This window comes from Betta splendens, chromosome 14 (genome assembly GCF_900634795.4).
Source record: "Betta splendens chromosome 14, fBetSpl5.4, whole genome shotgun sequence".
In the NCBI taxonomy this organism is placed as follows: Eukaryota; Metazoa; Chordata; class Actinopteri; order Anabantiformes; family Osphronemidae; genus Betta; species Betta splendens.
In genome coordinates this window covers 15,176,558-15,189,756 of record NC_040894.2, presented here as the reverse complement: position 1 = coordinate 15,189,756, position 13,199 = coordinate 15,176,558, and the positions used below count along the sequence as shown (strand labels likewise).

General features: G+C 41.7%; 2 protein-coding genes across 4 annotated transcripts in view; one reads left to right on the top strand and one right to left on the bottom strand.

Annotated features, from left to right (window-relative positions):
- Nucleotides 1-5,608, bottom strand: part of pknox2 (pbx/knotted 1 homeobox 2) — a 68,951-nt gene extending 63,343 nt beyond the window's left edge. The window contains exon 1 of one of the 2 annotated variants that reach the window (XM_055514561.1): nt 5,462-5,608. In XM_055514561.1, coding sequence (XP_055370536.1) covers nt 5,462-5,542 — 81 coding nt within the window. In that variant the 5' untranslated portion in view covers nt 5,543-5,608. The remainder of the gene's footprint in view (nt 1-5,461) is intronic. The other variant, XM_029173086.3, reaches the window with a different exon arrangement.
- A 615-nt stretch (nt 5,609-6,223) lies between these two features.
- Nucleotides 6,224-11,952, top strand: tmem218 (transmembrane protein 218). Of its 2 annotated transcripts, none has more exons than XM_041073814.2 (3): nt 6,224-6,718; nt 8,005-8,107; nt 11,595-11,952. In XM_041073814.2, exons 1-3 carry the CDS (start codon nt 6,543-6,545, stop codon nt 11,727-11,729), a joined length of 414 nt encoding a protein of 137 aa, XP_040929748.1. In that variant the 5' UTR covers nt 6,224-6,542; the 3' UTR covers nt 11,730-11,952. The 2 variants fall into 2 exon arrangements, with proteins under 2 accessions (XP_040929748.1, XP_029030099.1); XM_029174266.3 differs by lacking the exon at nt 6,224-6,718 and adding an exon at nt 6,771-7,660.
- The last annotated feature ends 1,247 nt before the right edge of the window (nt 11,953-13,199 follow it).

The window sequence follows — 13,199 nt, the reverse complement described above, 5'->3', positions numbered from 1 at the left end:
TGCCAGACCCTTTTATGTGGACATTAGCCGCTGCCCCCACACGCTACAGAGGAACAACACTTGGAGCTAATTAACTTTTCTTGTAAAACTCTTTCTCTCGCCCTTTAACAGAGCTTTAAGTAAGAAATCCACAGCATAGAGTAATGAAAACAAAACAACAATAAATTAAAGATATATTGATTATTTTTATGGTCAGTCTAATTAAACTACTCATATTTTTGACATTTATTTTACAAAATTATAAATTTAAGGTTAATGACTAAAATCACAGTGTGAAGGTAAGTACATTCATCAAAGGATTTAAAACCAATCTAAGTGATATTAATTCAGAATCACTGAGACAAAGACCTGAAAACACAATACAGGAATAATATGGCGTTGTCGTCCTTTAATATTTTCAGGGAGACAAGTCTTGAAACCCGTACAAGTCGTAGTCGTCTCCCGGAAAATGAAGCGCACTTTGACTGAAGCCTGTGCTGTCATAAAATCCTGGCACTTTTATGGCAGGGGGACAGGACTGCATAAAGGAAGTCATTTGCAGCTAATAAGAGCAATCACTAAAACGCATTAGGGCAAATTATTGTGTCCTTGCCACTGCGTAATGCTTCTCCCAGAGTCCGCTGATAATCTACTGTTTTACCTCAGAGCTTACGCACTAACAAGTGTTCCATCAGGCGCCCGCAAAGATCGCTGGGAGATTAAGAGCGAGGTGCACAAATGGATGGAAAGAAGCGCCTTTGTTAAAGTCTAATGTCAATATAAAGGAGCAGCTACACTGTCCTTCACTTCACTGGTGTGCTGGAGTGCAATAAGCCCAAGCACTCACTGAGATGTGAGCGGCAGGAAGAGCAACACACTCCAACGATATCTTAGAGAGGATTGTGAAAAATGGAACCATGCTCCAGTAAATAGTCTTTGGAGGTCACAACTTAACTGTGCTTGCATTTCTGCTGGACGCGCAGCAGCCGGCTTCAATGAGCTCCGGTGCCAAGTAATCAGAGGGGGACGACTTCCGAAGGCCATCGAGCACAGTCGCAAATAGGCTAATTTTTCATGTCTATTGCACACTTTGCACAGGTTATGGCTCGGGCACCTCACCTGTGTCCTCTTCCTCTGTCTAATACTGATTCTGTGCTAAAGCCTGGCGCTGCTCACAGGAACCCCGGCCTGCTGATGCACTAAAGCGCATCCGGTGCTAAACTGCACCTGCAGATCGGCACAAGACACGTTGTGTGGAGCTGCAAACGCACACAAAGACAGCGCCGATGACATTCCACTGACAAAGTTTCGGAGCTGTGGGAGACGTCCAACAGCAGAGACGCCCGTTTGGCCTGTGCGCTTTATTAATTTTTCTGAGGGAAGCACAAATATGCAGCCGTTGCAGCGCTTGCCGGGATTTTCTCCGCTATGATCCGCTGTTGAATACAAATCAAATATTTTGAACCCCACCCAGCTCAGCTGTTACGGGGACTCTCGAATATAATAAATTTAGGATTTACTGGCAGCCTTCATATTTCTCCGTGTGAAGCTCCACTCATTTATTAGGATTATCTACATTCCACCAGAGATAAGAACCACCAGCACAATGAGCTTTAGAGTCTTGTTAAGTGTATTTAGATTCAGAATATATAATAAGCCGCTGCTAATTTGATTTTGTGCTTGATCTTTTACTAATAAGCGCAGATGTCTAAAAATACTGTTTTTTGTGCAAAAATAAGAAAATCAAAAGCACTATATACAAACTAGAAAGAATAGGAAAGAGTCAGGAGAGGGGGAGCCTGCTTCTTATGCATCCTTGAAATAAATTTCACCCACAGTAAACACAATATGTGTGTGTGCATCCTGCTGGTGAACACTCCTCCGGTCTATGCCGTGACTTGGGCTTAGTTTATGGAATGTGGCCCTGCTGGCTTTTTATTTCCTCTGTCTGTATGAAGAAAAAAACACAACACAATCAGAGTACTGATGCTAAAATCATTACCTAATGACTAAAGTCTTTGTGTGACTTCTCGCATGCTGTGACATTCACTGCTTCGAGCACACATCTCATGATTGTGCAAAGAGGAGCATGTGGGAAACTTTCCGTCTGCAGGGCCCATTGATTGGAACAGGCTCAGGCTTGATCAATCACCCAATGACATTACGGAGGCCCATATGGATTTTTGCAGGTTTTCTTCTCTTTTTTTAACAGAGGATGTTCTGATGACAAATCTGCACTGCGATATAGAAATAACATGCTGATGTACAGTAACTATGTGCTGGATGAGATATAGTCCAAACTGAAGAAGCTAAACTGAACAGATTATCTCTTTTCCCTTTTTGTTCCATCTCAAACTAAATTAAATTACATCAAAGCCTTCTGCTGATGTTTTAGCCGTAACCCATTGACATTACTGTGTGCCAGCAGCTTCCATACTTCCCAACCACACTGTAGCCAGATACAGCGAGCATTTCTAATCTCTATGTCTCTATGTCCTTCCAGAAACAAAGCTCTGTGATGTTGATAGTATGGAGGATCATTAAATTTGCCTGCTGCTCCTCTTGGAGCATAAATCAAGCCAATCCATCTCTCTCCGACCCAGCGCCCCCCGCCCCACCCTCCCCCCCGCTCCCTGGTGGCATACTTAGAGCCATGCCAACGCAGCACTGGCTGTGGAATGAGCAGGAGTAAGCATGCAAGGACTGTCCTTAAGCTGCCGTCTGACGGTATAAAAAGGCCTGTGCCTCCTCTTGAGAGCAATAGGGATCAAGCAGGCTTAGTAGGCATGACCTGTGAGAGGCCAGCTGGGGGGTGAAGGGGGCAAAACATGCATCACAACATTCTATCATAAGAACGGCTGTGCAACAAAACATGAGAAAAGAAGCCTACATCAGATTGCTCACGGCCCCGGAACAGAACCCAGATGCACTCCGCTGAGGATTGCCAGCAGACTAAAGCCTTATGAATAATTCTAAACATCCTCTCTTGTTTCTTTCATAGCCTGATCTGAGAAAGTTAGGATCTCAGAAACAATTAGCCACCCCAAATTTTGATGCTAAGAAACTAGTAGTCGTACAAGACCCTAAAACATAAGCTCCCCTGAACCAAATGTGATGTAGTGCTCTCTGCGGCACCATGCAGGGTGGAATTATGGGCAAAGGAAAATGACAAGACATTTGCTTGTGGTTTAATTTCCTCAATTGCTTTATGGCCATACATAAATGCTTAAATTGGTTGGTAACATATGCTCTCCTCGCTCTGTTTACTTCCTTCATTTAGTGTGACTGAATCACTTTATTTGTGATTATCACCCCAAAAGCTGCTGGAATGCACAGCATCGCACCTCGTGATGTCATTTACCCATATATTAGGAACAGGGAATATGCAAATAGTGTCAGAGTACTTCGCAGCAGCGAATATGCCCCACGGCTGCTTGTCCAATGACACAAATCATCAATTAAGATCTCAGCGGGGTTTTTGGAGATAAACTAAATTGGCATTATCCCGTTCTGACAATATGTAAAGCTGTGTGGGGTACATGACAACAAAGAACAAACATCACTGAGGGTGACGGCTGCTGATGTGATTGCGAGTGCAGTTTATTCCCAGCTCAACTATTCACTTTGACAAAGTCACAAAGGTACACAATCATTTGAATAGTGTGAAAGTAGCAGACTTTTTTGGGGGCTTCAGCAGTGATTCACAGCAACAACAACAAGAGTGTCTTTCAAAGCATTTACTTTCACGGGGGGCCGCGTGTTAGGGCTCCTTGTGGGATTTGATGCTCAGCACTCTGCACCTGCCCAATGTGTTTGACGAAGGGAGCTAAAGTGGTCTAAATCGCCACTGTGATTTCTCAGGCAAGCAGATAATTAGTAAACAAATGCTTCTGGCATATTTAATGAAGCTAATGTTCCCATTGCTGTGAGGAGGGTGGGGGCTGAACTTCGCAAAACCACAAAGAAACTTTCACACAGAAGTGTCCACTCAATTTTCCATGAACTTCAGATTAAGCCTTCTTCTTTTTAGGTCCAAATTTGTGAATATGTGAAATAAATTACATCATACATTAGATTCACAGTGACTTAACAACAACATGACTCGGTTTGACTCATACAACTGCTCAAACAACACAATCTGCAAATATGTGCAGGTTTCAGGGTAATTCAGCGCTCTGACACATATATACGGAGCAATGTAAAATTACACTAACGTTCCAGTGCCAGTCAAACGTTTCCTGTGAGCGGCAAAAGCATCGGAGAAATTGTGGAATAAAGCGGTCATTTGACACAGAGTGGCGGGTGACACACAAAGAAGGCCAGTGTTTGCTCTACAAAGTTTTTACCGGCAGCGTGGGCTGAGAGTAAACATTTATACCTCAGTGACATGAAGGTACTTTTAGTGGGAGAAAATCTAATGAAGACAGAAAGGTTAAATTAAACTCCTCCTTTGATGTTTTAAAACACAACGGATGTAAATTGTTTGGAATAAATTAATTAAGGTGTAGAAATAAAATTAAAAAAAACTCTTTGTGAAGTTCAAACAGAAACTAAAGCTATTTAATTAACATCCAATTATTAAAAGTACATTACTACATTGGTACTAGCATACAGGGCATGATTTGTTTCAGTGCGATAGAATAAATTGACTGTGTGTATTCTGCAACAAAAACTACATACAATCACAGCACACGCACGTACAATAGAAAAAAAAATGAAATAACTTTGATCGAGACTTTTACACTAAAAAGCTCTTGTAATTGACATCCGTGCCGTTTTTAATTATTACAATTCAAATGGAGCTCATCTTATCACTTCAACATAAACATTGCAGTAGCGGCGAAGAGAAAACTACTCGCATCAGACTTGCACGACTAGAAGAATCACTGTTGTTTTTTTTTTTTTTTGTTTTTTTTACAAATAATCTGATTGTACATGTGCGTCCCGGCGCTAATCAGCGAAGGTGCGCAAACAACACAGCAGCCTCCCGCAGCTATGCGCTTATTCTGCCCGACTCGCTCGCCTAAGTGGGACTGTTTTCTACGTTACAACCTTTATTCAAACCAAATATTTGTCCGTGTACAACAACACATCCCAAATAACCGCATCACAGACGTTACCGACACATTTTTTTGAATCCAAACGCTGCATCAAGCAACATAAACAAAGAGAAAAAATCCACCAGTCTTTGAGTCCGGCACAAAAATGCAGCTCTTCTCCGTTCCCTCGCTCTTTTCTCTCCCCCTCCTCTTCACCCCTCCCTCACTTTCCTCTCTCTCTGGCTTTCCCTCTCCCCCTCCCTATCTCTGCCTCGCTCTCCCTCTCTCTCTCTCTTTCTCTCTCCCTCACTCTGGCCTGGCTGGCTGCTTGTATGAATAATGTCCTGCCTTTTGAAATGAAGGGGGGGAAAGGGGAAAAAGGGACGCTGAAGTGGTGAAGCCCTGCTCTCATGCACTGACATTGAAAATGAATGACAGCTTACCTGCATGCCAATCTTCATCAGACTGACACTGGGCTGACAGCACAGCCTATACTCCTCCACACAGCCGGTGACGTCAGCCATGCCAAGCCCCACCCACCTCCATCTCCATCTCTGCTCCCCGTTTTCCACACCGTTCTGTTGATGCCTTCCAGTGTCCGTGGGAAATACGACAATTACAAGTGAAAAAGACAACCCGTACAAATGTATTAAAAAAGCTGTGCACTTTCAGTTTGCCAGCACTTAAATGAGACTGTCTGTTCCCTTTCAGTCTTTATAACAGTAAATCTAAAGACTATTTAAAAAATCTGAATCATCAGCACATCTCAACAACATGATAGATGTTGCCTTGAAAATGGATAGACAATTGTTTAACCCAACATGAAGTGTCACATTTTTGTGGCATCTCCAATGGGTGATAAAAACTGACAGGTAAACGTGTATCACTATCACTTACTGATGGTAAATCAGAAGTAGTAGTAGAAGTAACCAGAGCAACAGTTACTTATATCAGCGTGATCTCAAGTTGACCATTAACTTGCAGTAGTTAGCCAATATTATGTAGCTTTGCCCAAATGCATTTCAGTAAAACAATCAGGGATCTATTGGGGGGACTTAAATCAGATTGAGTTATATTACGCGTGCGCGCGCACACATGCACATGCGCAAACTCCATGGATCGTACGAGAGCTTGAATCTTACGAGGGCAACGTAAAGGCAACATGTCTACTTCCGGTGAGCACACAGAGGCACCGTGAGGCACTCGCATTTGAATTTCGGCTCAGTTTAGCCCCCTGTCGGTCCGCATGTCCAACTGCATCCTTTACAAACCAAGCGTGAGGCGATGTCGTCAGTAGAATCAGTACTGCGCGTGAGAGCCAAATGTTTGTCTTTACGATACTCATGTAAACACAAAGATGTGACTACGTTGACAGTAGGTCAGTGAGCAAACATCGATTTGACAGCCTGCCTCCGTGCAGTTAAACTAACAAATCAAGCAAAGCAAACTCACAGCCATACAATGTGACGCTAAGGACGTTACTACTATGGGTGCTTTAAATACTTTGTATACTGACATCGGCCGATGGAGCAGCAACGCAGTGAGGGCGGAACAACGCTTCCTGCCATCTATCACCACCACCTGATTGACGTACACAAGAACGGATTTACTGTGCGGACGCCAGATCGCTTCTCTTCTGACATCGGAGGTCTCCACGTGCGTGTGTTCAACGCCCAAAATGTCGCTTTGGTTAATGTACAGTACAGTAAGTGTCTATTTTCTATCATTATAGTGTACGTGTCATGTTGAGTGTCATCATTCTGTAGATCCTGTCTGCACACGTGCACGGGAACTTTGTTATCGTTATCTCTTGTTGGCTCTTTTTTACGTTTGATTTTCTTGTCCTGGAGGAACGTTATTTGTTTTCATTATAAACTGAACAGTATATAGTTGAAATAACAATAGAAGCCTGCTTGACTTGACTTGTAGGAACCACTGACGTAACTTAAGGAGAAAAGGCTTCAAAAGCAATGCACCTACTACTTTAAAATAAGTATTCGTTGTGCAGAGAAACTCTTCCAGTGAATCTGTTATTAGGTTTGCATTATATTCCGTGAGTACACTGTAATTTCTAACTAAGAAGCAACAACACTAAGACATTTACCATATAGATGTATATAATCCACGCGCCCTAATGTGCAGCAAACCGTATCCGTGCACTTTTGAGTAAGGACGCATGTGATTGGCTAGCCTTCAAATTATACATCCAATTACATTATAGTTTTCTGTTACCAGGAAGCAGGAGACGCGATCGCAGTTAGCCCATGAGACTCATTGCTTTGTTAAACGTAACGACGAGTTATTTAGTAAAGAAACAGATCTAGCGTTATGTGTCGTCTCTGTATGTATATATATATATATATTTTCATTAAGCAAACACCAGTCGGTAGGAGTGTTAAGCTAACCCTTAAGCTAAAACGTTAGCAATATGTGATCCTACTTGTTTCCCCGTAGTGCTTCTTAAAAAATTACCGCCCTCAACCGACAAGAAACCTGCTTTACAACTTAGTTTAGCTGACTTACTCTGCAAATATGGCCAGTACTGTGTTGGAGGTCGGCACGGGTGTTTTCGTTATTGCTGTCGTTTGGATCGTGGCGATTGTCTTTGGCTCGATGCTGGTCAAAGCGTCTGGATCAGCAAAGTAAGTGAGAACAGACTCAACAGCTCGACCCACTTGCGAGTTTAAATCAATAACTGCAACATGCACGACTGTACGAAATGTAATATTGTGTATCTGTTTGATTTTAATACAATCTACTTAATTGCTGGTGCCGTGCATGTTGCAGGAACACCCGACATGCTACTAAAGATGCATGAACAATAAACACTGCACTTGTGCTGGTTGCAGATTTCCACTCTTTAATGGGGCGACACAGGGTGGTATTTACTTGATTAATACGCTGTTTTATTCATAGAGACAACCATATGTCAGACAGCCATGTGTTAACTTCTGTTGTTCTAACTGATCTCTGTGTTGCTCGTCAGGTTAGGAGTGATCCCCATTTTCCTCGTGGCTCTCACAATCACTCTGGTACTAGTGTTTTTTCCACGCAGCCAAGAGACCGTTCCTCCTTTCAAACAAATAGAGGTGAGGTTTTTTTCACTTATTTCACACTCCAAAAACACAAACTATTAGTATGTCTGCCTAATGGCATCTTTGAGGTATGGAGTTAAATTGTCTGCGCAGTAACCTTGGTTAATGTCCTAGGGTAAATGGCTGCTACGAACATCTATACTGAATGGGTCCAATTCTCAGCACAATACTCTTAAATTCTGTTGTCCTGTGCAGAGCATCACTGAGTATGTTGTACTAAGAAATATTTTTACTTATAGACCAACTTTGCCCTCTTGACAGGTATTAACATAATGACTTGACGTGTCACTACAAAGTTAATAGAGATTAATGGAGATTCTTCCATGAGGATTCCATGCTATTTTACTGTCCGAACCTCTTTGAGTTTTTCCAACTTCAGCAAACCCACAGCATAAGATTTTTTTTAAATATTGATTTTATTAAGACTTTATTAATAGTGATGATGGGGAAATCCTTTTGTTTTCAGCAGCAAGGACAATAGAAAAAAATAAACAGCTAAAACTTTAAAATAACAAGTAAAACTTTATGTAGGTAACATATTATGCATATTTACAGCACGGTTGATGGACGGTTGATGAGATATGCACGTCTTCAGTTACACACAATGTAAAATAAGAGATATTGCACATTGATATGACAACTGAATGAATCGGCACAATGGCTCAAGCGCAAGCACAACCACTTTGATTATAGCAACTAAAACTGAAAGAGAGCAGGGCGATAAGGTATTGTGGGGGTTTCTACCACACAACGCCCAATAATGAGATTTTGCATTTGGTCATGTGTAAGAATTCTCCTTATGCACAGCATACAAATATGTAGTACAGTCCATGTGAACCGTCAGTCATGTGATCACAGGATTTGCAGTATTGTAGTAGATAGCGCTATGCTTCAGTGTACATGCGTGTTGTAAAACGCCTGCTCTGCTTTATCTTAGTCCAACAGCAACACAGAACAAACACCCCCCTCCATGTTGCCTCCAATAAGCTGGCCAGATCTGCCAAGCAAGCTGCCACTCCATAGAAATAGCAGAGCAGAGCCCCAGCCTGGCCAACTCTGTTAGGTGTGTTGAAATGGCACACTGTGTGTTTTTAGGACAGCCCCATAGCTGCCAAGAACTCAAGGATACTAAGCGACAGAAATACTAAAAATAATACACAAGATTAGCAGGTCAGTAAAGACTGGAATCTAAGTGACAAAACATTAAGCCTATGTCGTGGCTAAGATCTACTAAAACAACAGACTCGCCATGAATGCGGGAACATTGTTTAATACATGGCGTGAAAACATTCTCCCCCTTGTGCAAAACCTGTCATCTAGATATAACACTAATACTATGGACACTTGGCATGGAAGCAACTGACAAGATGGTGCATGATTCTGTAGCTAGGAACAGCAAAAGTGGCACGGTGAACAGACATGGCATGAAAGATGGCGCAACGTCTCCGTTATAACAGCACACAATCTGGCAATTTGTGGCTGGGTTTAAATGCAGAGGTAATCAGCTGGAGAGACGAGATGCAGCTGGACAGAGGGCAGAGGAGAAAACAGAGTGGCCACATGAGAGCGAGTGACGGCAATAAATACAGTGACAGTAGGGAAACAGAACCAGGGGCAGGGATCATGACAATCTAGTGCTTTTTTAACTTCTGTGTTATAGCAGATGCCGTATCAGCAACAGAATGCATAATGTGACTTCCTCATTTCTGTAGTAGAAACAATACAAACAATAATCAGATGCAGCATACAGTGATGACACATCACGGATGATCACCCATTGGTCTATTCTGTATTAGAGTGTGCAGCCTTTATTTAGTTACAGAAGGCTCTGATTGCATCAAAAAATGCAGTACAGAACAACTTGTACAGAAAAGTGCAAGTGATTGCATGTAGTGCATGTAAATGAAGTAAGTAAGTAAATGTACAATCAGTACGAAACAAATGTACCACATGTACTAAACGGTGCTTTTTACTCTTCATCTGACAGCTTTAGTTATGTGCAGGTGTAGATTATCACATAATACAACACTATCAACTAATAAATCATATTATGAACCTACAGTTTAATTACCTTTTATTTTTATCTGCTGCTGTTCTTTTTCCATGTTAAGTTGCTTGGTAACGTAACTCTTTAATTTAATTGTTGTACATTTGACTTTGCTGTATTTTACTCAAACCACAATGCTAGACTAGACACCTACACTCCGTATGCACAAAACATTATGAACTGCATTAATTTCAAGAGTGTTCCTAATACAGTGTTAGTTGTGAAGGAGTTGCCTTTCTGGAGAGTACTAAGTATTTAATACCTCCACTTGAAAAAGTCATTTAAAGTGATACTTAGCTTACTTAGGTAGCCGCACACTTGCACTTTTTCTTCACTTGTACTGGTAATTAGGTAAAACCACCCTGCGGTTTATAGGAAAACAGGATTAAGGTCCTCTGTGACTTACAGTGTGTCTGAGATTTAAACTGAGGTGAAGTGATGTCGGTGCACGAGTACAAATACATGCTTTACATAGCAGCTGAATACTTAATGTATTCATATTCTGTGTGTGTGTGTGTGTGTGTGTGTGTGTGTGTGTGTGTGTGTGTGTGTGTGTGTGTGTGTGTGTGTGTGTGTGTGTGTGTGTGTGTGTGTGTGTGTGTGTGTGTGTGTGTGTGTGTGTAAATGTTCAACCTCTTGCTGTTAAACAGAAGTGGAATACCATGCCTGCCTGCTCCCACCTGTGCGCTCAGTGGCACATTAATAAAACATGGCCCACACTTTGCCTTCCTTCTTGCTGCGTAATTGGTAAATTAAAAAGAGAGAAGTGTTAAATGCATCCATCAGAACCGCTATACATCATCCCCTCCCATCCCAGAGGCCAGGCCATTTAAACTCAGACCACACCTAATTCAACAACAGACTTGTGAAACATCGTTTTATAATTTTTATAAGCATTTAATTGAATTCAGAAAACTTACTTTGGCACAGGAAAGATGAAGATTAAAGATCTTCACAGTCCACCCATTTTCCAAACCAATCTGTATGTCCTTGAATGAGTCATATCGACAAGTCACTGTCATACATACACAAAGACTACACAGTGGATTTTCTGCTCTTTCAGTTGAGTTAAATTTATATAAATTCCCATAAATTAACTTAATAAAAATGAACAAACTCTAGTAAACAAGCAAAACTAAATTCAAATCTTTGTTCCCTTTAACAATACTATTCTCTATATAATGAGAAAGAAAACCATTTTTAACATATAGACATGATTATATTGCATATTAAAACATATAGTGGTTCAACAATCTTTTAATATCAGACAGCAAATATAAAGGTACCCCAACTACTGGAGAAGCGCCGCCACGCGGAGAAGCTCTCTGGAAGCTCTCTCCTGACATCTAGTGGCTCGTGGCAGTAAGGCTGATTTTAGGAACGCCCGTGTATGGTCACACATACTGAAACGTTTCCCTTTCTCCTACTCCACAGATAGTGGACACTTTGTTCATCGGCCGGTATGTGCTGCTGGCGGTGGTGAGTGCCGTCTTTCTGGTGGCGTTCTTCATGCTGCTCCCCTTACACTTCTTGGAACCCGTCTATGCCAAGGCTTTAAGGACACACTAGCGCTGCCAGGGTCAGAGTGGGAACTGGGACCGCGTCGCGGATGTACACAACTTAGGACAAGCACAAGGCTTGTCCTACTTCCTGTGAAAACCAAGAGGAAGACTATTGATAGTTTGGTCTGTTCATGCACCAACACAAAGGAAATATCCAGAAGTGACGATACTTTTGAATGTATTATTACATCAAACACTACATAAAAATAAATACAGACCTGTATCCAAAAGTGTGAGTTGTAGTACTTTAACGCGAGGTGACCCAGACAACTGCCTTGGAGTTAGCTTGTCACCGAAAAAAAATCAATACATCATCCAGTTGTCAGACATTTATCAAACTTTTTAATGAAATCCCACATTTTCTGTTACAGAATATTTTGCTCATTACATATGTTATTAACAAACTTTGTTTTAGCTCACATTAATGACAAGTTTACATATAGCTAGTCAACAAAACGACTAGTAAAACCATCTATATTATGTTAGGAGTCGGTAACTTCACACAGAGACAGACTTGTTTTACCCGAAAACTGCTTGTGAAAATCTGTTTCATTAGCTGAAAACCACTCAAACTCAAGTACTTAAATCCTAAATGTGGTAATATTTCATACAGCAGGTCCTACACGTCACCAATAATCCGGCATTCCATGAAAAGGTGCTTAGAAGCTGCAATCTGTTTTTCAATTGTACATTGCAATGATAAATTGTGGCTCCACATTTTGCCAAGCCACGACTCATATCGAGCCCCGTGTTGTCATCAATTTGACAAACACAAGCAGCATTCACTCGGCTCTGATGCAGATTCCATGGGATATAAATAAGCAGATGATTCCATAGAGAGTAATGAGCTTTCGCAGTCTAGAGGCCCAATTATAAACACTCGCCTCCCTCCCACCTCCATTTTAAAAGTGAAAAGCCCGAGGAGACGTGGAGTGGAATTCCAACCAGGGCGATGAAAGAGAATCTAATGAATCAAAACCAATCCTATTAGTTCCAGCCCACATCTCCAAACTGTGGTCCCTTTTCTGTACAACAATCCACTGCATGATTTCACACAAGCTGGGGAACTGGGGGATTTCAACAGGGTGGGGTGTGGGACATCAAACCTTTCAACCTGGAGGGACTTGCTGCCTGTAATTGACCACATGATTGCAGCAAAACACGATCGAAGTCCCGGAGGAACAGAACTTTAACACTAACGGAACCTTTTGTTTGTTTTACATCCAGTCATCAGGAAAATTGCCTTAATGTGCATTAATGTGGCATTTTGTATTTCAGGGATACAATGCAAAATAAAGTGTTTACATCAGTTCCTTTGCAGCCGCTGACTAGCTGCATCCTCGGCTTGCTCTGTCTGTCTCACAGGATCTCACACTTTCTCACCTTTGTGATCTTTCGCTCGCCCTCCCTTCGTCCGTCCTCACGTTTTTATTTTTGCAGCTAAACTCTGTCTCTGGGGAGTGGGAAAATGAGCAGA

What these genes read in the sequence shown, in the direction of transcription:
- tmem218 (XM_041073814.2), top strand. Translation starts at nt 6,543, where the DNA reads ATGGAGCAGCAACGCAGTGAGGGCGGAACAACGCTTCCTGCCATCTAT. An exon ending in GTCGCTTTGGTTAATGTACA is followed by an intron (nt 6,719 to 8,004) that starts GTACAGTAAGTG and finishes GTTGCTCGTCAG; the next exon opens with GTTAGGAGTGATCCCCATTT. An exon ending in CTCCTTTCAAACAAATAGAG is followed by an intron (nt 8,108 to 11,594) that starts GTGAGGTTTTTT and finishes CCTACTCCACAG; the next exon opens with ATAGTGGACACTTTGTTCAT.